A 24,742-nucleotide genomic window follows, 5' to 3' on the forward strand; every position below is an offset into this window, starting at 1 on the left:
TGCTTGTTTTAGTGTTTAAAATCGTCATTTAAAGCTTAAACTTAGAGCTCTATTCCCGAATTGAATCTGCTTGGTACTTAAAACCTAAAACCAAAAATTTAAAAGGCGATTCTATACCCTTGATAATCAAACCTAAACTCACAATTTTAAGCTTAGAATTAGGATTCTAAGCTCAAATTGGTTCACAACTTCATACTTAGAACCCAAAATCGAAACTCTAAAGGAAGATACTACACCCTAAATAATCACATGTATCAATCTATTGGTTAATGTAATTGATCACAACTGAGATTTTTTCAAAATGATGTTCTGCATACTAAATTTATGTACATGCAATTTATAAATATGATTAAAGATGCAAAGAAATTGTACAATTTTAACTTCCTTTTTTTATTGATAATACTTTTCTATCTAGTAAAAGCTTGTAGCACAAGAAAAACATATATAACAAGAGCTAGAGGAACCAAAGTCACCAGAGGACCAATTGCAGCCAAAGTGTACAGACTCCCACAACCCAACCTCCCCAATTTGATCTGAACCAACTCCACCAGCGCCACCACCAAAAACCCACAACCCGAAACCGAGAAGAACGCTGAAACCAGCGTCCCGACCCGCAAAGCCACCCGGTTCACATGACCTATGTGGGAGACTGAGCTGCCGTCGCCATTGTCCTCCCCAATGTCTCTGCTGATCTTGATGGCTTGCTTGAGGGCCAAGGCAACGAGACTGGAGAAAAGGAAGGAGCTGAAGGAGTACACGTGGAAGGCAATGAGGCCCTCGGCGGAGGAGGCTCCAGCGGCGCAGGCCGTGTTGGAGCCGATGAGCATGTCGGCGGGGTCGGTGGTCGGGTAAAACGCTAGGCCGACGAAGAGGGCGAATGAGAAGAGTGAATTGACATTGACGATTCCGTCTAAGGCCATGATGTGGATGCGAGTGGTGGATATTGGACAGCACCGTGACGCAGCGGACATTGCCGGATTCGTGGGTTTGGTGGCGGTGTAGGTGGTGGAAAAGAAAAGGGAGAAAACATTTTTTTTTTTTGGTTCTTTTTTTGTGATTTAATGGGAATTTTTTTGGGTGTGTTGATGATTGTAGAGTGGTTTAGAAGATTGAAATTTGGAATCGGGGGTTTAGCGTGTGTGTTTATGTGGGTAGCGTGCTTTTTCAGGCAAGGAACTTGGAAGGGGATACAAGCAAAAGACATGTGAGAGTTTGAAAGTTGTGGAGAAAGACATAAGTAAAAATAAGGAAAAGCAAAAGTGATACGCCGTTGCCGGGGATCGAACCCGGGTCACCCGCGTGACAGGCGGGAATACTTACCACTATACTACAACGACTTGTTGATATTGGATTAACATATAAAAGATATTATAAATCAGCTTTTACTTTTGGGAAAATGTCTGAATTAACTCAAGTTATTAAGTTTAATTGATAGAACAACAAATTAAGAAGCCGTAGTGATTAACTTATTTGAATCTCTAGTCACGTGCATGCTGCTTGAGTGGATCATCTTTATGCTTGCAATCTTTCTCTTCATAATTAATTGCTCAAAGTTCTCTAATATTGAGCGTCTAAAAGTATCCATATGATAAAACTAGCAACTATAACCCCTTGGCAATTGGCATAAGAAAATATCTGAACACTTTAGGCCGACTAAAAGGCCAAACATATATGTAGCAAAAGTTGGAGGTACGCATAAATGGGATCTGTTATTTTCCAAATGGGCATTTAATCCTGTTGCTGAAGATGTAAATGTTTATTAGGAGAATCCATATAATTTCTATCGTTTGACAAAAAAAAAAAAAATAAGCCAACCATATATATATTTATCCAAGGGATTAGGTTTGACAACCAAAATAGTGTCACTCAAATAAAGAGGCCATCGATATAAGAGTAATGTTAGGGAGATTACATTTTTATACCACATTAGTGTATCATCTCATGCGACAAGTGATGTTTACAACCAATAACTAATGACATAAATTCATTAATTGACGCGACTTGTACACATCACTTGCCATATGAAATGACACACTAATGTGGTAGAAAAAGATGGTCTATATAATTTTGCTTTCCAATCTAATGTAGTGTACAATATTGAGTGTCACATAGTTGGAGAGAAAAAATGGGAGAAAAAAGGGATTAGGTTTTTAAGAATTTTCCTTCAAAGTAGATAAGTATTCATTGTCGTCTCTTGTTTGATTTGGGAAAATTAATCATAATTTAGCATGATGAGGTTTCTCATGTTTTAGGGCTAATTTTGCACTTCACACATCAAAAGCATTCTTTATAAATATAACTAAATGAAAATAGGGAACCACACACATAATTCAAATCATTATCCAAACTGGATACAGCAATGCGTAGTTTCATACAAACAAAGATTAAATTATTGAACACATCCTTGGACTTTGCATTAATAAAATTAACATTTTGCTACAAGCAATTCAACATCCAATCAAACACTATGATCCTTGACAACGGTAACGGGGCACTTTGCATTTGCCATAACGTAGCTGGACACACTTCCCAGCAGCACCCTAACATATATTCAACAAAAATAAATGTATACCAAGGTTAATACTGTGAATTATGATTCTAATTAATATGGAGCATCAAGTGTTTGCGTCACTATAGGTTTCACGAGTCACCTTATTTTTTAACGATGGATTATTTTTCGTTGCCTAAAGTTTCGAGCAACAAAGTATGTCCGTCGTGATAAGTTTCACAAGACGAAGTTTTTCAGATCTAAATTTCATCTTGCAAAGTCTATTGTGTGACGAAATATAAAGATTTTTCGCGCAAAGGTTTGTGTCTCAAACTTTGTCCGAATACAGTGGGGTGACGGAATTTTCGTCGCTCATTTTCAAGCGACGAAATTTCTCTTTGTGCAACGAATAAGCTTTCGTTGAAAAAACACTTTTCTGTAGTAGCGTATACTAATGTATGGTTCTATGTTAATTTACCTTTGGATGGTACCAAGGCCCCTGCTGCCAATGACCAAGCAGTCAAGCTTTAGTTCTTCAGCTGCCCCACAAAGTTTTTCTCTTGCATCTCCCCAGTAGAGCTTCGCCACGACAGTCACCTATATATTATTATTGGAAATGTCCTCTTATTAGACAGTCAGATATTGTGTCATGTCAAATGATCTACCAAGATCATTCGTTAATTGAATTCTCGTTTTTACGTTTGATAACAGACTAACTGTCTAACATAATATGTTAGATATCTGTCAAGTTTTAAGTTTATTTTGTTTGATAAATATATTTGTTGTCGAGTCACAGATTTTGACAAGAAGTAGCATAATTAATAGTTCAAATTCATAGTCTGGCAATTACATTAACTAAAGTGGGGATGAATACAGAAACAACACATACATGTTTCTGCCTAGACGCAGTCTCAAGCAACTCCACGACCTCTGCATCAAGCTCAACCTCGTACTTCACCATCACCGATTTTTCGCGGAACTCCGTGAACGGAATCAGAGCTGCAAACAAACATCCAATCACAAGCTCAACAAATCAAAATCATAAGACAGAAAATACTATATATAATGAATAAATAAGATAAAATTTTGAAGCAATAAGATCATGAAAATTATAGTAGAGTACGTGATCCGGTTGAAGACCAAAGAATGCTGCGACTCTCTGCGCCTTGGGAGGCCTTGACATGGATGACATACAAGGTATCGCCCTTTTCATGGCTCAGATTATCGATGGCCCATTTTAGAGCAATCTTGCATCCTTTTGAGAAATCTACGGCTACCCCTATTTTCCTATCCCTTGTCATGATATCGAAAAACACCAAACCAATTAGAGTGAATTACAAACCAATGTTGGAAAGCCTTCAGCCTTGATACTTGATAGTTGAACAACTTATGGCAATACCAAGGAGTACAATAGCAAAAAAACTAGTAGATAGATATGAGCGTTGAACTTTTGGTAGTTAGGCTTTGCATATTAAAGTCAACAGAGCCTTGTATTTTGATGTATATCTGTAATCCACGCCACATGCCACATGCGTAAAAAGTTAGAAACTATGTGGTTTGATTGCTTACCCCAAATTTTGAAGTTACTCGCATAAGCAAACAAATTGTATGAACTGCGAGTGTGCCACTGTAAGGTTCGTTTAGTAAATAGAGTTGTGAATACTTTGGCTCGATTTGGTTCATTTGTACATCCTGAGGATGTGGCTGGATTTGGTTCATTTCTATGTCTTGAGAAAATAAGGGACTCAAAACAATTGTCTCTTTAAGTTCTATTTGGTCATACCGACACATAATATTAGAGTCTTGTATATTACGGAATGTAGTATTTTATCTTAAAGTATAAACTCATTATATGACAAGTAAATTTTTAACATGAATTATAATTTACCGTCTATATATATATATATATATATATATATATATATATATTATATTATGTGACAGTACGATAATCCCAGTTCAAAACTTTGGTCGCGAACATCTCACTCATGAGTCTTGACATAATGATCTGTTATTTTATGTGTTGGGGACTGTTTGTCGTCGGGTGCAACTTGGCAACTGTATTATGTGAAGGTATATGATCAATTCCTTAATGATAATGATTGAGAGAGCGGCCCTTTGATTGAATATTGAGCAAGACATCTCAGCAAACAGTCCACTTGATGAAGCAACTGTGTATATAGTACAATTCGGGTGGAGACTGAAGATAAATGAGAATAATCTCCCAGAAGGTTTGAAACTTTGAAAGTTTGAAACCGCCTTGTTTTCTTGTCTAACTTTTCTTTGTATTTTTATTCTTCTGATTAGTCTACAACTTTAAATCCATGTCACTTTGTAATAAAGTGAAGACATAACTGAGAAATTCTAAGCTCGAAAGGATTGAGGCCAAGTTAGTAAGAAAATGACCATAAATGTTAGATAAACGTTATTAAAAATGTTGTATCATTGTAAACGTATGCGTAAGATATTTGTAAATGCTTCTTTCAATTATATACTTTTGCAATTCTAATGGAGAAGGCTTTTCTAACCCTTTCATCTAACATTTTGTTTTAGATGCGCTCAATCTCTTGGAACTTGGAATTTCCTCATCCAAAAACATAGGCTAAATGTTTTGACTAACTCAAAGTTGGCATAGTATCATACACGCAAGGAATTAGAATTTGACATTCGAAATTGGACATGTTTAGAATCATTTTGATTCTAGATGTCCATGTGTGTACTAAAATATGGGTAAATGAATGATTTCATTCCTTAACTTTTCTCTGCGTTTACTTACACTTAAAAAATAAAAAAAGTGCAAGTTTTCCCTTAAATTCTGTAATTCTAAAAATAAGGAATTTGATCAACGAGGGGCTAGTTGATCTAATTTCCTTTCCTTACTTCTCCTACTTTAAGCTCTACGATTCATATTTTCTTTTCACATTTATGTTAAGTAAACATGAGTCTATGTTAATAATGTAATGATAATTACACGAATTATTTTTAAGGATGTTGGTGAAGAAATTAAAAAAAATGTGAACAACTTAGAGGTAGGAAAATGATTACTTAAGAAGAAAAGTTATCTATTCCAACCTCCCCAAAATGAGAGAATTAGCAGGGAGAAGTTTGATTCATGTCTAATTTTTTTCTAATCCCATCAAAATAAAAAATCATTCTCATTTACTTTCAATATACCTTGAATTTATAGGTTATTTTTTCAAATCCAATCGTTTGTATTGGTTCAATCCAATCGTTTCGACAAAGGGAGACAAATGCTAATGTTCAACCGGATTTATAATATTGCTCATTAGAAGAATTCGTATTTATATCTCTCTCTTGGATTACCATTGAATCTTGAAGTAATAGAAGGTTTCGAGTTTACATCTTCATCTACTTTTTCTTTCCAAATTGGATGCGTCTACATGGAAACTTCTTTGTGGTCCAATATTCATCTATCGTCCGAACCAAAGGTATTTAACAAGAAAAAAATCTCAATAAAATATTATTTGGTCCACCTATCTTCATCCAAATCCCCTCTCAAACTAAAATAGTTTTTCTCCAAATTTTCCTCCAGATCAAGGTCACACAGATCTGGAAATTTGATTTTCAAATGCATTCCAAACTAAACTCGGCAGTTTCCCTTTCATCCTGGATCAATAGATCATTATACGGCAACGATTGATCATCGCTGTATCTAATTGTTCAATTGTTGCTATATCATCCTTGTGAAATTGTTTCTTGTTGTTTGTGTTGTTGACCTGCGTCATTCTGTGTATAGAGAGTTAATTTGACCCATTTGTATAGTGTAAATTATTTATATTTTAGCACTTAGTTTGATCAAACAACTCTATACACACATCTCATTTAGAGAAATTCTCTCTGACTTGGGCACATAGGTTGTGCGCATGACCCGTGTATTTCACCGTATTGACAATGCATGTAATGACTACACAATATCTATATATCTCACCACGGTGGAAATACGTTATCAGTACACTATCATGGTCACGCGCAACCCATGAACACAAATACCTCTCACTGTAGAAACTCACATGGTTTAATAGTGACACCAATGGAGAGAGCCCAACAATGAAAGTTATCGGGTTGGGCAAGGCAACCTTGTTAGCTGGATCTACTTAATTATATACAAAGGCTTTAATTGATACGATATACCAGCCAAAAAGTTTTAGTAGTGTGGGCCATGACCTAATGGATTGTTGAATAATCGCCGATTATAAAGATTAGAAAGTACGGATTCATTTAGGCAGCAGAAGTGGGCTAAATTTATAAATCATAAGGTCGAGGTACCCCAAATTCGCTATGCCTCTCTCGCTCCATGCAATTGTTGAACCGTACTTGTCGTGCGCGTCGCAAGCAACTGAAGAAAAATTGGAAGAAAACACGGAGGTAAAAACAATGAAAAGAAATGCTGCGGTGGCCAAATAATAGAACCAGTCAATACTGAACCCACATCAACCCTCAACCATATATATTGGTGGTAATGAAAGACCAACCCTAACCACTTCTAACCACGTTAATAAATAGACTGAGAATCCGTTTCAGATATTATCAATTTGAATGAAGAAATGTGAAGAAACAGTTTACTGAATAAGAACATGATAACAGTATCGCTAAGCAAATTCGTATTAAAAGAATTATCAGAAAATTTGTTTGCAAACTTATTTATATAGTTATGTGTAATGGATGAGTATGAAATTTCATAATAACAATATTATGTGGTTAGATCAGGATTCTATACTAATTTATCGAAATTACAGTGAAAAAAATCCGAACTTGAATGTGCAATATGATAAGCACACAATAACTAAAGATATTTAGGTTTACGGTGGATTCGGTGGATATAGGCCACCGCAAAATATATCTAACGAATGGAAGGAGGATATATAGCACAGCTGAGCAAACTGTCCAACTACCAAACTCTAACTCTTATAAAACACAACACACCAAACAAGTCATCCAGCTACAGTGTGACACTGGACCCACTTAATTAGCTTCCGGGTCCCACCCAAACTCACTTTGCAAACAATTTGACCCGTATTCTAGCTTTCTTGAGGTGCTTTTTGATCATATAATTACATTGATCTTTGATCTTTCTTCTCCAACAAAATCCACCTGATCAGTTCTTCACCTCCATCATCTTTTGTTCAAGTTTATTAGCGTTACTGCTAATTAATTAAAACAAAAGTTGATTCGTACTTAATTAACATGATGGATTTTGAGTGCTCCAAACCAGATACCATGGCCTGGGATATTCGTGAAGCAGCCGCTAACTATAATTACAAAGGATTTATTGGCTCATCAGATTTGAGTTCAACTTCTTCATCTTCAGCACTTGAGGATTCTGAACTTGTTTCATCTGATCAGTGGACAGAGACTACTACTGATGGGGACGACGATTACGTTGCCGAATTAACTCGCCAGATGACTAACTACATGCTTCAAGATGATCACGACAAAACCAAAACTACTAGCTCTCAGAAAAACCAAGAGGTAAACACATAATTAAAAATCAGTACTCATATATATATGCGCGATATCGGCACCTGTCTACAAATTGTTGATAATATTATGTGGTTAATTGATTTGAGTTTTCTTCTTTTTCAGTTATTGGGTTCTGTTGGTTGGCCACAGTACTCAGTGTGGCCACCGTTGGGGTCTTGCCATGGCAGCTCTGAAGGGTCATCTCTTGAACCAACGCCACCAGAAACACCAGGCAAAGACAAAGCCTGGAACAGGTGTACCTACGCCGACGTTTTAAGAAAGTTGGACAAGTTAGATACAACTACAACCAACGAAGGGTCACGTCATCCTCAGGGAATAAACGCAAGTGCAAAAGTAGACCCAGGTGTTGGATTTTGCTCAAAGCAAGATCTAGCTTCCGGTCAGAGCCAAGATTTTCAGGTAATAATTAAACACTAAATTTTGGGTAGTTTTTTTTTTACTGTTAATAAGTTTCTCGAGCGATTCGCTGGTGTCGGATACTAATATATAGTATATGTATTGTGCACTTGTTATTGCGTTTATAAGTTTTCTAGAGTGATTAATTAAGCCAATCTTTTGTACATGATCCATTGTCGTTGATATCTTACTGATTTAGTAAAGTAAATAACAAAGTAATTTTTTTCCTTTACAAATACATATACACCCTACTCAAATATATCCTTCCTTTGACAGAAACTTGAAGCCTATAATTATAAGCAAAAGCAAGAGCACATTTCAAGGAAACAAGGATCATCAGGGAATAGAGGAAGACAAGCCAATATTTGCCATGAGCAATATGAGCCTAATAATTATCAGCACTTGAAGAAAGGAGGATCTTGTATTGGGTCAATTAATGGAGGAACGTCAAGGTCTCCAACACAATTCGGATTGCCTGGTTCAAACCCATGGGTTAACCAGGAAGCACGACCGGCCGTGAGGGCTGTTTTCCTTGGCGGGTCGAGTTCGAAAATTGGGTCATCTTCTGGGACAGGAGTATTTTTGCCGTGTGTTATTGGTAACACTTCACAGTCACCCAATAAAAGAGGTACATATAATTAGTTAAACCTTTGATTTGCCAATTTGGTGTCGCTTTAGAGTCTGAGGGTTTTTAGCATTATGTGATTGATTTATTTGGGAGCAACTTCTTGCGGTTTCCTAGTCGTTGGAGTGGTTGGGTTTGAAATGGAATATCACCTTATGGGTTTGAAATGGAATATCACTTATTTTTACCTTTCACAAACTTTGTTAATTTTTTGTTATTAATCTTTCTTCAATTTATTCGATCTGATGGTAAAAGATTTAAAAATATATGAGAAATAAAAATAGGCATGTGGATAACCATCTCTTATTGATATTATTCGGATTGCTTATGGTGTTACATCTTTCGGTGTTTGACTTTGGATCTATAATAGGCTTCCTTATCCTAAATTAAAGATTCTTTTCTAGTCCCCAGTCTCAAATTGAGAAGAGGTTTTGTGATATTTAAAGATTCTTTAGTCCATAAATTAAACGTTCTTTTCCTTTTTCTTAAATACAACTATTTGAGTTGTTCCTTACTATTATGTTTTGAGTTTTTTTTATTTTTTATTTATTGGTAAGTAAGGAGTTTTATGATCAAATCAAATTTTATAAATAATGACTTTTATTTAAATTTATTATATCTATCACCTTTTATACACACTAAATGATATCAAACTCGTTATTTGCAAAAAAACTATATTTAAATTTCTAACTTATAAAAGAAGCAAATTGGGTTGGGAGTACTTTATTCTAAATTATATTCTTTCAGTCTCCGATCCCAAATTGGGCTGAGCTGTTATTTATTCTGAAGATTCCTTTTAGCTCCCAATCTAAATTAGGTAGTGGCCGAAATTGTTTTAGCTAGTGACTGGTGTAAAAAGGAATCTTTATGTATGGTGCACTAATTGATTGGGGTTTGGTCTTTTGGCAAACTCTCTCTCTTTTTGGTTTATTGTTAATTTCTTAGGTAGAGTTTAAGAGATAAATAAAACAACTAATCCGGAAACATCTCCTTATCATTTGGAACACGCAAAAGGGTTCTTTATTTTATTTTATTTTATTATTATTATTTTTAAAAAATATTGAGTTGGGTTCTTCTCAAATTGTTACATATGTTATATTATCAAGTTGTAAATTGTCGTTAACTGCTTAATTATTGGAAGAACCTAATACTATCACAATCTTTGTAAACTAACATTTCGGCTGTTTTTATTGTCAACGTATAGGATGTTCCCCGGTTCTTATACCCGCAAAGGTAGTGCACGCCTTGAAAGTTCACTTTGACAGAGTTGGCGACCTACCTCGACCTAATGCTTCTGGTTTCTCTACACAAAATGGTACACATATCAACGAACATTTATCTGTATTACTATTTGGTTTTACATGAATAAAAGTTTGCGTGGTATGTTATCTTGTCAATCTAAGTCGTTAATTAAACAGAATCATTATTTAAATAAAAGATTCAGATTGACAATCCAATAATATAACATCGCACGTAAAATATCTCAAACAAATATGCACAAACTTTGCTATATATATGTAAGTTTGTTTGTTCATGAATTTTGGGCTTACTCTCTAACTTGTTTTTCTTTTTTTGGTTAAGATGATTTGAAGGGTGGTAGGGCAGACATGCATTCAACTAATAAGCATCAGTCGCGGCCGGTGCCGTGCATGAACCATAAGGAGATGGGTCTGCCTCAAGAATGGACATATTGACGTGCGGCTTTGGCTAATGCAATGCCTAAATATTAATCACCACCATTAATATTGTCAATCTTTCGCTCTCAAATATGGCGGTGTGTTTTGGCATTTTGTTCTTAGAAAAGAAGAAAAAGTCCAAGAAAAGAATAAAGAGGAAAATGACAGACAGAAGAAGTCGGTCAGTTGGACATAATTGAGATACAGATTCAAGAATCTAGTAAAGAGGAATCTTAAGATATGTAATACAGATTCAAGAATATCATCCCCTTTTTTAGTGTATATTTTGAATAAGCGATAAGTTTGAATTGTTTGATATAATGGAGATACAGCACGATGCCCTTGATTGGTTGATGTAACCACTTGTGCGAACCCCTACTGTGATGTAAAAGGATGTATTTTAATAAAGGAGGCAGATTGTCTATCCTCCTAATTGGGTGTCATTCCCATCCCCTTTTAATTGTGCGGTCACGGTTAAGTCACGTCAACATTTTATATTCCTATTGTTTTTTGTCTTATTATCTCTATAAAAAAAATCAATATAAAATGTTGACGTGGCTTAATCGTGACCGCACAAAATAGAAGGGGATTGGAAGGGCATCCAAATAGAAGAGCAGACAATCTGCCTCCTTTAATAAATCCCAGTGCCAATTCAGCTTTCATCCTGTGGGGTAACTAATGCTTGTTTAATTTCAAGCATTGGTTTCTTCATAATTTAGGTGTTTAGTTTGTCCTTGAATAGCTTTTGGAGCTCTCTATCTAGTTTATGCTCACGGGTGGGAAGCTCTTCTAGAAAGAGTTCAAGAATGTATATATATTTGGTTCCCATGCCCATTCATTAAACAACGAGAAAACTTGAATGCAACAGATATTAGTTATACTTATAAGGCCATCTCGAATGTATGAGGTCTAAATTTTGGAGCCAAATATTTAAGCTTTTCCAAATTTGGAATCTGGACCTAAAGTAGCTTTTAGGCAAGTTTGAAAGTGCTTTTAAAATGACTGAAAGCGAATTTGGAACTAATTCTTAGTAAAAATAGTAGTGAATCCTGGATAAGCACGTGAAATGTCCTACAAGAAGTACATAACTTGCGTGTCTTCTAAAATACACTTTAAGTACTTTTAGAACCCAAAAACACTTTCACCAAACGTGCTTTTGGAACTAATTATTTTTGCAAAAGTGCAAGTAATTCTGAATCAACACTTGAAGTGTTTTGGATAAGTACTTGAAGTGTCTTGCAAGAAGCACATAATGTCTAGACAAGTAAATTCTGAATTAGCACTTTAAGTGTCTTGGATAAGCACTTAAAAGTGTCTTGCAAGAAGCACATAATGTCAAGAGTATCAATCCCACATCAAGGAAAGGAGAGACGTTGCGTATGCTTATAAGAATTTGAGCTACTTCTCACATTACTAATTGATTCTATGGTGGAACCTCAACTTTGTTCACATAATTGGTGCTTCTTCCAAAATGTACTTCAAGTGCTTTTGTAGCCCAAAAACACACTTACTAAAAACGCTTTCAATCATTTTAAAAGTACTTCAATCCACAAGTGTACAATTTAGGCCAAAATAAATAAATAAATAAACAGAAAACTTCATTCTAATCCTTGGCAAAGATGACTTTTAGACTAAAACTATGAGTAAGATCAAAATATAATTTTAGTCCCTTGATACATTAATAACCTCATTTATTAATAGGAAAACTAATGAAAATGATTTGAAAACTTTGAGTTTTAATCAAAAGGACAAAAATGTGATGTAAGTGAATAGTATCAGGAGTGACTTTTTAGACTAAAAATGTTTTAGAGGAAAAATGTCTTTTTCGTTAAAAGTAAACAATACAGGAAGTGTTTCGTTAAAACTCTCTTTATTAATTACATTTTGATTTTTTAATTATTTCTCTTTTTCTTCCTAATTTTAATGTATTAATTTTATTTCATTATAATTATAATTTTATTTCATTATCGTAATATATTTTGTTGTAAACATTATTTGTTATACAATATATTTCGATGAACATTGTCTTCTTCATTTAGGTATATTAAATTCAATATTATACATTTTGGTGCATAGATTTAGGTATACACATGTTGGTACATACATTTCGATACAAACATTTAGATACATTAATTCAATATAATACATTTCGGTACTAACACTTCGGTGCATACATTTTGGTACACATTTAGGTACATTAATAATTAATTTAATATAATACATTTCAATATATACATTTCGGTACTAACATTTAAATACATTAGTTCAATATAATACATGTTGGTACTAACATTTAGCTACATTAATTGAGTCCTTCAAGTTTGAAGAATGTTAAATAAAATTAATAAATTAAAAAAAAAATTTGGTCAAAAAATAAATTAAAATTTGTATATTAATAAATTTAAATATTTAATGGGAGATATTAAATAAAATGCACATTAATTATTTTGAATTAAGGATACATCAAGGGACTATAATCAATATGTATTCTAACATCAATTTTATTTCAATTTCAATTTTCTTGAAGGAGTAAAATTTAAAAAAAAAACCCTAAAATAAAAATAAAAATGTCAGGCAACAGTATTAGCTTTATTTATTTATTTATTTTTCAGTAAACTTCTTTTGAAGTAATTTAAGTAATTTAGATTTATTTTTTAGTAAAATTTAAATTAAAAAATTCAAATTATGACAATCACAAAAATGACCCCTTTGAACGCACACCAACCGCACTTCAATGACACAAATGTTTGATATAGAAAGAAAATGTTTGAAAAAAGAAAAACAACAAATGTTTGATAAGGCGTTAGTCCTTCAAGTTAACATATGGATAAGAAAGTCATGTTACATTATCATACTGTTTGCATCATGCACGCAAGTAACCTAGTTACTTAATAATGGAAATGAATAATAATGACAATTATGATAAGCCTTCGATATATTTTATCTCCACCATTATCCCTCCTCATTTGAGATCGTCTTTCATCGAGTTCATCTTTGTTCACCGCTCCATGATAGAAAATCATTACTTTATGTTTATCCATTGACACGTTGAAGTTATTCTACACTTTTTTTTATTTTTTATGCAAATTTCTCTTTATATTTTGAACAATTAGAATGAATAATCTGTTTTTGACATTTGATTGCAGAAATGATGAACGTTTATTATGTCGTCATTATATTATCGTTGCGTCATTGTTATGTCTTCAATACATAAACAATACATCATCAATCATTCTTGCAACCAAATCTACTTGTTTAGAGTGCATAATAATATATTTTGAGCACTTAACAATGCCCTTGTATTATGTCACGGCACCAAACTTTCTGCCTACTATAAGTTGGAACAGTCGAACTTTTTTCCTGTCATGGAACTACAAATCCAAAAAGTACTTTTGTAAATATTACTATTTATTATTTTATTTCTTCTAATTATTATATTATTATTTTAAGATTATTTTGTGAGAAATGAGGAAAAAAGGAAGAAGGAATCGGAGAGGAGGACAAACAGAGAAGGAAGGAGGGGGCAGAGTTGCCCAATCGGGGGAGAAGAGAAAAGGACTGACCAATGAGAACCAGGAGAAAGGAGACAAAGGAGAGGGAAGAAAAGGAAAGGAACCAGGGGAAATCAACCCAGCCAAATCGGGTTATTCCTTGACCAGTGGCCTGACCCAACGGAAAGCCATGATTTCAGACCCTTTTCAGGCGATTTCTGCTGCAATTTGCAGCCACCCACCACTGGGAAGTCACTCAACATCAACACCTCTTTTATTTCCACCCAAAACTCGATAGATTTTAGCCTTGGTGTCGTGAAGATTGCATTGATGGGTTTCGTGGGTGCCTGGCGACGATCAGCTGATTTTGCATGAACCATCGTCGACCACCACCATGGTTCAACTCTTCTTGAACCCAAGAACAAGTACCAAGCCTTGGTTGGTGCGGCAGAGCACTAGAGGTGTCGAATCGAAGCTCAACCATTCTAAAGTTTTTGATTTGTGCGAGCCAATGTGAGGCCTTTCCCGGCCAAATTAGACTTAGTCATAGGTATAAAACTTACTCTACTCATTGAGATCTTTATTCCAGTAAAATTTAAGAATTTTTGGAAATAGTTAGATTTTCCTGCAACTCGGGGTGGCCGGCCGTCACGTGAGGCGGGCGTGACGGCGGAGCGTGGGTAGAGACACCACTTGACCTACCTAAGCTAAAATAGGTGCCCTGATTTCATATTAGACATCCGATTAACGAAATTCCGTTGTTTGGTTATATTTCCGTTAAGGGTGGCCACTTGGTTATTATATGATTCGATGACCCGACCATTGGACCGTCACCAAACTTTAATAAATAGTAATACATAATATTTTAGGATATTAGGAATTGACGGGTCAGGAATCTAACGTACAGATCTTCCTAGATGGGTTTTCTAAGTTTGTAAATCTAAACGTCGGCCGCCACTTAATTTTAGCGATTGGCAGAGATCTGACCGTTTGATCGTTCTGAAACTTTAGGATGTTTTTCTAGAAGCTTATTGAAACTTTTGGAAATTACAGATTAGAAATCTAAGGTGCAGATCTTCCAGATCGAGTTACGTAGGGTTGTGGAACCTACCATCGACCTTTGACTGACGGTTGAAGTTTGGTCAATGGGTTACAAATCATTCTAGAACGTCCTTGGGGATGTGTTTTATGTAAGTAACATGTTCTATCGATAAGAATTCTGAGACGATATTTGTTCTAGGCGACGATTGTTCGTGATGCCTCGATATTTGTGCTAGGAAGTTGTAGCGCAGACTTCAGGTGAATGAATCTTTTCTTTTATATAGTAAATACATATTTGTTAGTTTCCATTTATACATTGAAAGAGAATTTACTACATATGCCTAGTTTAGACTAATATTTTTATTGTTAACGAATACGATGTTCCCAGGTTCTTATACCCACAAAGGTAGTCCATGCCTTGAAAGTTCACTTTGACAGAGTTGGCGACCTACGTTGACCTAATGCTTCTGGCTTCTTTACACAAAATGGCACATATATCAATGAACATCTATCTGCATGTAAGTAACCTAGTTACTTAATAATGGAAATGAATAATAATGACAATTATGACAAGCCTTTGATATATTTTATCTCCACCGTTATCCCCCCTCATTTGAGATCGTCTTTCTTTGAGTCCATCTCTGTTCACCACTTCATGATAGAAAAGCATTACTTTATGTTTATCCATTGACACTTAGAAGTCATTCCACACTTTTTTTTTTTTTTTTTAAACGCAAATTTCTCTTTATATTTTAACAATTAGAATGAATAATTTGTTTTTGATATTTGGTTGTATAAATGACAAGCGTTTATTATGTCGTCATTATATTATCGTTACGTCATTGTTATGCCTTCAATACATAAACAATACGTCGTCAATCATTCTTGCAACCAAATATAATTGTTTAGAGTGCATAATAATATATTTTGAGTACTTAACAACGCCCTTGTATTATGTCACGGCACCAAACTTTCTGCCTACTATAAGTTGGAACGATCGAACTTTTTCCCAGTCATTCGGATTTTTGAGTTTTTGGACTTCATGGTATTTAGTTGGAGGTTCAATTCTGCTTGTTTTTCCAGTCTCCCCCCCAATCCTAGACGGCAGCCGAACGATAGGCCCAACATTAGAGAGAAAGGCGAAGGAAAATAAAGAAAATAAATATGCCCAGACCTATTGCTGCATTATTAAGCGAAGCCCACATAGCAAGAAATGTTAGCCCATGAATCCTAAAAGCATCTCCAACAGTTTGTTAAATTTTTGTTATTTTAGTGGGTGAAGAGTATCAAATAACTACTTTAACTAGTCTCTGACTTTTTATCTCGAACACTTTTTATTTTAACAAATTTTGAATATTTATATCAATCATTTCAAAATGAAAAATCAACTTCCCACTTCACAACCACACATATAAAACCTAACTTAAGGAAATATTTAATACCCTTTTCAGATTCTTTGACCAAAAAATAGAGATAATTCTGCAAAAATCTGAATCTGACGATGAATTTTTTTTTTTTTTTTTTTAAACGATAGATTTTATTCAATCAAGTTTAATTGATAAGTTCACATCCTCAATAAGAATATTAAAAAGAAAATCGGGACTAATACAATTCCAAATAAAAGTTCTCTCTACAGATTGCATGAAAGCTGCAACAGTATGTGCTGCTCTGTTCGTTACTCGATGAGAAAACACAAACGCCACCGATTCCATAACACTTGCAAGGTGCCATATATCGTGCAAAATACCTTCCAGTTGCGCATCAATAACCATTCTTCGATTAATCATACGAACAACCTCTTGAGCATCTGACTCGATAATTACCTTTGTAAATCCTTCTCTCCGACAACCCCCTAGCGCATCCCTTACCGTCACCGCGTCAGCCATCTGAGCATTAGATGCTTCACCAAACTAAAAAACCAAAATGTCCTAATTAATTCCATAAATAAATTTTAAAATTTACATATAATCAACATCTCATTGGAGGAAGATCAGAACCCTTATCATCAACATCCGGCTTCTTCTTAAAAACCCTACTCCCAAAAAGCAAGAACCCAACAGTATGCCCAGCCACCGCCACAAGAAACACCCCCGCATTAAACGACATGACGGCCAACATCACCAAATAAGCCAACCCAACCCTAATTGCATGCAAAAAAGTCTGTGCCAGTCCAGAAATGACGTCACTTGCGCCGGGCCTGATCAGACGGCAGTGGGAGAGCCACTCGACGAGGACAGCTAGGGTAAAGACAAAGAATATGGATACGTAATACATGCCGGTGTTTGTGCCTGGCCATTTGGAGAAGAGTACTTCCGCCTTTGTGCCCCAAAAGAAGGTCATGTGCATCATCATCGTATGGTGCATCATCGTACCGTTCGTCATGGATGATGGTGGTGGTGGTGCCATACCACCCATGCCATGGCCGTGATCCATCCCTTCCATCTCTCTCTTTCTCTAGGATCTGCTTCTCTCTAAATTTTGCTTCTGTTGGGGTGTTGAAATGAGTGAGGGCGCTATCCTTTGCATTTACTTCGGGTATTTACACGTTGTTTGGGTATCTAATGAGTCTCTGATAGTACATCGGGGCTCGTAATATGTCGTACAAAGGTTAAAACTAAACCGGGAAATTAGCATTTTGGTAAGTTACAGTGCAACCATAGGATATTATACAAGTGATTGAATGAATAAAAAAATTAAAAAATTAAAAAATTAAAAAATTAAAAAATAAAAAACATTATTTAAAAAAATTGTACACATCACTTAGTATTACGGTCTCTTCACTTGTAAGTGAGAGTCTTAAGTTCGACTCTCGTCAAAGGCGAATTTAAGCTACATTATTGCTAACCCATTGTGAGACTAAGGGTGGGTGAGTGTGCTAAGCCCCCATCATGGGCTAGTCATAATAATTTGGTTTGAATTCATTTTTAACGAGAATCGAACTTAAATCTTTCGTTACAAGTAAAGAGGAAGATCACTAAACTATAATACTAAGTGATTTTAGGCAAGTTAGTTAAACTCATGTCGACTGCTACCGTTTGAATTTTAAAAAAAAAAAAACCACACAGTTGAAATTGCCATTTTTATTTTTATTTTTATTTTTTGGACAAAACCATTTTTTCTTTATTGATGATATATTTTTCTTTAATCTGAGGATCGGGAATTGTCAATTAGTTTTGTTAATATGGCATGGACCATGGTGGTGCACAGCACTCTCAAGCAAGAAAAAGAAACAACTAGGAAAATGGAAAAGACATGTAGCGCACGGCACGGCACGGCATGCATTTGGGCAAAATAAAGAGATATACTGCCAAAGTCGTTTTGACGTGGCCTGCGGTTGTCCAAGCCTTTTGGCGTGGCCAGCGTTTGTCCAAGTGGTTTGGGCGCATCCAGCGGTGATGGATGACATGATGGCGACAGTACAAAATAGACAGCCAAGAGATGAAACAGAAGTGGTGCAGTAGTACAGAGATCGGACGAACAATACACAGTCCGGTGTTTTACGGTTTTACCTTACCACTGTACACATATAAGGCAAAAATTGACATAGTAAATTTGCTAGATGTTTAGCTAATTATTTTGGAATTAATAACACTAACATTCCTGAAGTTTATCGAGTTTATACAAACCTCTTACGCAGGGCCGGTCTAGAGATTTTTGAGGCTCAGGACGACACCAAAAAATGTGTCATCACTTCATATAAAAAAATTATTTGTTTTTATATGTAAGACATCGATAAAATTATACTTGGATAAGCACTTCAAACTCAGTAATTTAGAAACACGGAAAAACTAATTTATTTTGTATCGACAGAAGGAAACAAAAAAACTTCAGGCTTACAAGTAGATAGATTATGAGTTTTGTCTTCCATTTGAACTTTTAAAGTATGTTTTTGTATAAATCATGAGGTGTTTTTTCTTATTTACTAACCTCGTCAATATAAGACTAAAAAAATAATGATATTTTCGAGTCTTTAAGGATATGTATAAGTAATGAATACGCACTAAATGAAACTTTTTGATGACACGTCATATGATTTGCAAATTTGGTCTAAAATTTTAGTCTACGCATTATGTCATATCCCGACCTAGGCTCCACCACATCCCGGGCTCGACTCCGCCGTAGCACGATATTGTCCGCTTTAAGCCCCGATCATGCCCTCACGGTTTTGTTTCTGGGAACTCATACGAGAACACCCTAGTGGGTCACCCATCCTGGGATTGCTCTCGCGCGAACTCCCTAACTTTGGAGTTCCGATGAACTCCGAAGCTAGTGAGCTCCCAAAAGGCCTCGTGCTATATGGAGGTGGGTGTGTATATTTAAGGCATAGAGGATCCTCTCCATTGGGCGATGTGGGATTTAACAATCCACCCCCCTTAGGGGCCCGACGTCTTCGTCGGCACACTTCCAGCCAGGGATTGACTCTGATACCAAATTGTCACATCCCGACCTGGGCTCCACTACATCCCAGGCTCGACTCCGCCGTAACACGATATTGTCCGCTTTGGGCCCCGACCACACTCTCATGGTTTTGTTTCTAGGAACTCATACGAGAACTTCCCAATGGGTCACCCATCCTAGGATTACTCTTGCGCAAACTCGCTTAACTTTGGAGTTTCGATGAACTCTGAAGCCAGTGAGCTCCCAAAAGGCCTCGTGCTATATGGAGGTGGGCATGTACATATAAGGCATAGAGGATCCTCTCCCCTGGGCGATGTGGGATGTAACAATACTGACACACCCCGACCTCAATCGAGGCATGTTGGCCGTCACGTGAGGGTGACGTAACCATGTGCGCTGTGCAGGAGTGGTAACGATGTGAAAATGCGAATAAATAAAAACCACTAGTTATCTTACCTTAGACTAGCCTATAAGTATGAGTGAAAGTGATTAGAGTAAAGATACACACAAACAGAGCATAGGTATCAAAGTGCAGTCCAGAAGACTAAGTAATAATTATACAAATCATAAATTAAACTCTACACTGGTGGATGTCTGTCAGAACCGTCGTGAAGTCCTCGTGAGCCACCGACACAAACTTCTATCTAGAGCTTGGAGGGGCGCAAAATAGAAAGTGTGAGTGGGCAAAAAAAAAAACTTTCAAAACCATTTATCTTTTCAAATGTAATAACCCTTCGCTGTAAAACCCGTATAAGTTTCCCAGAAAATAATACTGCAAACATATATGAAAACTATACTCAAGAATAACTAAACCATGTGTATGTCATGACAATCATCTCAACCATGAATAAGTAAGCCAGGTGAAATGTACTAATATAAAGTGACATATCAGCCAGAGTCACCTAACGTGACCTGTACGATTGAATCAATAACTCAACAATCAAATCAAATCTTGCACACGAGTCGGAACCACTTATGTGGTCTGTACGATAGGCTAGATGTAAATAAGTATGCACAAGTGCTACAATCACGTGAAGGCTGTGCGAAGTATCACAAATCACCTACGAGTTGGAACCACCTAATGTGATATGTACGATAGGCTGACACTTGCCTTGGATCCAAGGTGAGCGTATGGTGGGGGAGGTGCACGATCACCGGAAGGCTAGGCCCTACTCTTGGGCGGAGCACTAACACCGGAGTGCAGGATATAAACCACTGAAAGCAACTCATCATAATCATACACACTACCATCATAACCATCACTATATACTCACCTGAAGCTTACCTGAGCGTCCATGGCGTCGAGCAGTAATATGCACAGCTATATTATAACATATATTAATATGTAATGCGTACGACATGGTATTTAAAACGTAAAACCATTTAAACAGTTTCTGGGAAACATAAGGCATATATATATATATATATGTGTGTGTGTGTGTGTGTGTGTGTGTATACATATATAACCAAAAAGCTCACTCACTGGTATGTAGCTGGGTCGTAACCCCCAAGTCTCCCCTAGTTGTGCTTGTCCTCTGGAAACATCTCACCTATATGTGAAACAATTATTTTAACGTTATTTTAAAGCACATAACCATCACTATGAAATAACTTCTCATATGTTGCTCAATTATGGTGTTTGAATATACTATCGTGGCCTACTCAACACCCTGAGCATCCCTATATTTTTAGAATAATTTTTCGACGTCCCATGCGCCCTCACACGCCGACCAAGGCATGGCTAAATGCGCAGGCACGTGCCTGGCACGCTAACGGTAACCTTAACATCGTTAGTTTTTTGACGGTATATATTGACTTCGTCACCTTCCAGGTGTCGGCCAGCACAGCTCAATTCGGAGTCCTAGTGGACATTCTGGGTTGAGGCGTGTCACATTACGCCTTGTTGAAGATTAGACTTGAATTGGAACAAATGTTTAAAAATAGCAACCCACATAGTTACTAGCTAGTAATTAAAAATAAATTAACAACCAAACAAAAATTCGTAAAAATTGAAAAAAATAAACATGCACATAGCATTTCGAACTTAGGATCTCTAGTTAATTTTAAATTACAAAAAACCATTGCTTCTAATTAAAATTCTAATCATTTAGCCAAATTTTATAAATTTGAACTGTTATGAAAAGAAATTTGTAAAAATTGAGTACACATGGTGTTTGGAACCCAAGAACTCCTCATTAATTTCAAACAACAAAATCACTGGTTCTAATTAAATTTCTTTGTCATTAAACCAAATTTTATAAATTTATACTCTTATGAAAACGCATATAAATATGTCACACTAATAATTTTGTTGCGCAAAGAAAATAATAAAATTAAATATAAAATTAAGAAAATAATATAGTTTAACAATATAAGATATAAAATTAAATAAAAAAATAATTAAATAGGGTTTAGGCGAGGAAATATTAATATTCGTCACGCAAAGTTTTTTAAAAATAATAAAAACTTATGAAAATAACTATATTTTAAAATTTATAATATAAAATTAATTAAAAAATAAAATAAATTGGTTTAGGCGACAAATATTTGGATTTCGTCGTGCAAAGGTTTTAATAAAATAATTTTTTATTTTTGTAAAGGCTTTGCGCAACGAAGTTTAAAATTTTGTCGCGTAAAGTAACTTTACACGACGATGTTTGTTTCGCAGTGCAAAATTTCATCGTGCAAGACTTTGCGCAACGAAGTTCAAAATTTCATCCCTCAAAGTGACTTTGCGCGATGATGTGTGTTTCGTCGCGCAAAATTTCATCATGCAAGGTGTTTCATTTATTAGTGCCCTTCGGTCAAAGTTGTGCTAATAAATTAACAACTTACCCTTAGGGTAATGCTAAGGAAACTAAAATTTTAAACTGTATTTTGTAAACTAAATGATGTGGTTGTTAATGATTGAATTATTACTCAAGTGTTGATTAGCATACTTATAATGACACACCCCAACCCCAATCGAGGCATGCTGGCTGTCACGTGAGGGTGACATAGCCATGTGCGTTGTGCAGAAGTGAACGTGATATGAAAATACGGATAAATAAAAACTTGCTAACTAATTACACTAGACTAACATATCAGTGCGAGTGAAAATGTTTAGAGTAAAGGACACACATAACCAGAGCTTAGGTGTCAGAATGCAGTCCAGAAGTTTAATTACTAATTATACGGATCACAAAAGAAACCTTACACTTGTGAATGTCTGTCAGAACTGCCGTGAAGTCCTCATGAGCCACCGACAAGGACTTCTATCTAGATACTGGAGGGGCGTAAAATAGAAAGTGTGAGTGGGCAAAAACAAAATTTTCAAAACCATTTATATTTTCAAATGTAATAACCCCTTACTGTAAAACCCATATAAGTTTCCCAGAAAATAATACTGTAAACATATATGAAAATTATACTCGAGAATAACTAAACCATGTGTATGCCATGACAATCATCTCAACCATGAATAAGTAAGCCAAGTGAATTACATTAATATAAAGTGACATATCAGCCGGAGTCACCTAACGTGACCTGTACGGCTAAATCTATAACTCAACAATCAAATTAAATCCTGCACACGAGTTGGAACCATCTATGTGGTTCGTACGACAGGCTAGGTGTAAATAAGTACGCTCAAGTGATACGATCACGTGAAGGCTGTGCGAAGTATCGCAAGTCACCTACAAGTCGGAACCACCTAATGCGGTCTGTACGACAGGCTAGCACCTACCTTGGATCCAAGGTGAGCATATGGTGTGGGAGGTGAACAATCACGTGAAGGCTAGGCCCTACCCTCGAGCAGAGCATTAACACCAGGGTGCAGGATATAAATCACTGAAAGCAACTCATCATAATCATACACACTACCATCACAACCATCGCTATATACTCACCTGAAGCTTACCTGAGCGTCCACAACATCGAGCAGTAATATGCACAGCTATATTAAAGAATATTCTAATATGTAATGCATACGACATGGCATTTAAAACGTAAACACCATTTAAATAGTTTCTGGGAAACATAAGGCATATATAAGTATGTGTATGTGTGTGTGTGTGTGTGTGTGTGTGTGTGTAACCCAAAAGCCCATTCATTGGTATGTAGCCAGGTCGTAACCCCCAAGTCTCGCTTGGCTGCGCTCGTCCTTTGGAAACTTCTCACCTATATGTGAAATAACTATTTTAATGTTATTTTTAAGCACATAACCATCACTATGAAATAACTTCTCATACATTGCTCAATTGGGGTGTTTGAATATACTATCGTGGACTACTCAACACCCCGAGCATCCCCATATTTTTAGGACAATTTTCCAACGTCCCACGTGCTGCCATGCGTCGCCATGGGCTGGCCAAGGCATGGCCATACGTACCGGCCACACGCGGTCACGTGCCTGGCACACTGACGGTAACCCTAACGTCGTTAGGGAATATGCCGTTAAATAATAAGAAATTCCGTTAAATATACCTGACGCCGTTAAGAATATTCCGTCAAAGTTGACAGAATATGCTCTGTCTTCTCCGGTGGTTCGTCGAATTCCATCGCCAGCCGTCGTCTACGTCGTCGGAAACTGGAAAATTCTGAAACCTTGATATCTTTTTCGTTTTTCAACCAAATTTCATGAAAATTATACGAAAATGAAGCTCAAAATGAGTAGAACATATTCTCACTTGTTTAGAGTCCTAAAACCAATAGTATATGGTCGGAAAATTCTTCGATAGTCCGGCCAAATTTGCAACTCGATAAACCCAAGTGTCCCAAGTCAAAACTTCTCTAAAATTGTTCCAAAGTGCTAGTGGAGCAAGAATAGTACCTTATCAAGTCCCAAAACTAGCTAAAACCTTTGCGATCACGTCGGAGAAAATTACACCCCTCGCTGGAGCTTATGGAGTCTCGGGTTTTCGAAGTCAAACCAGTTAACAAAAGGTATCACCATGTTCTAGGGTTCGAGAAGAGTAAGAATCTGGAAACACCAAGTTCGATCCGTAGAGTTTTGGTTTAGTTTGAAGGTGAATGCTCTCGGTTGTACGGATGGGGAAGAAAATTTGAGAAAGAGAGAGAGGATGCAGGTTGCACGTGTGCGTGTGTGTGTGGCCACGGGTTGGCCATATTAAAATGGCCTCAAGCC

General features: G+C 36.1%; 4 protein-coding genes and 1 non-coding gene across 5 annotated transcripts; 1 reads left to right on the forward strand and 4 right to left on the reverse strand.

Annotated features, from left to right (window-relative positions):
• Window positions 1-366: 366 nt before the first annotated feature.
• LOC137714942 (uncharacterized) lies at window positions 367-1,097 on the reverse strand. Its single transcript, XM_068454105.2, has one exon. It carries the CDS (start codon window positions 969-971, stop codon window positions 408-410), a length of 564 nt encoding a protein of 187 aa, XP_068310206.2. The 5' UTR covers window positions 972-1,097; the 3' UTR covers window positions 367-407.
• A 168-nt stretch (window positions 1,098-1,265) lies between these two features.
• On the reverse strand, window positions 1,266-1,337 carry TRNAD-GUC (transfer RNA aspartic acid (anticodon GUC)). Its single transcript has one exon. It is a non-coding gene; the product is annotated as a tRNA-Asp (tRNA).
• Window positions 1,338-2,266: 929 nt separating this feature from the next.
• Window positions 2,267-3,918, reverse strand: LOC137714941 (universal stress protein PHOS32). The gene is made up of 4 exons (XM_068454104.2): window positions 3,612-3,918; window positions 3,378-3,487; window positions 2,967-3,085; window positions 2,267-2,540 (listed from the first exon to the last, which is right to left on the reverse strand). Exons 1-4 carry the CDS (start codon window positions 3,787-3,789, stop codon window positions 2,459-2,461), a joined length of 489 nt encoding a protein of 162 aa, XP_068310205.2. The 5' UTR covers window positions 3,790-3,918; the 3' UTR covers window positions 2,267-2,458.
• A 3,618-nt stretch (window positions 3,919-7,536) lies between these two features.
• LOC137714940 (uncharacterized) lies at window positions 7,537-11,147 on the forward strand. The gene is made up of 5 exons (XM_068454102.2): window positions 7,537-7,978; window positions 8,093-8,389; window positions 8,663-9,014; window positions 10,216-10,326; window positions 10,593-11,147. Exons 1-5 carry the CDS (start codon window positions 7,694-7,696, stop codon window positions 10,703-10,705), a joined length of 1,158 nt encoding a protein of 385 aa, XP_068310203.2. The 5' UTR covers window positions 7,537-7,693; the 3' UTR covers window positions 10,706-11,147.
• A 5,656-nt stretch (window positions 11,148-16,803) lies between these two features.
• Window positions 16,804-17,798, reverse strand: LOC137714939 (copper transporter 6). Its single transcript, XM_068454101.2, has one exon. It carries the CDS (start codon window positions 17,659-17,661, stop codon window positions 17,188-17,190), a length of 474 nt encoding a protein of 157 aa, XP_068310202.2. The 5' UTR covers window positions 17,662-17,798; the 3' UTR covers window positions 16,804-17,187.
• Window positions 17,799-24,742: the final 6,944 nt, after the last annotated feature.

This window comes from Pyrus communis, chromosome 3 (assembly GCF_041283825.1).
Source record: "Pyrus communis isolate YQ-2024b chromosome 3, ASM4128382v1, whole genome shotgun sequence".
Lineage (NCBI taxonomy): Eukaryota > Viridiplantae > Streptophyta > Magnoliopsida > Rosales > Rosaceae > Pyrus > Pyrus communis.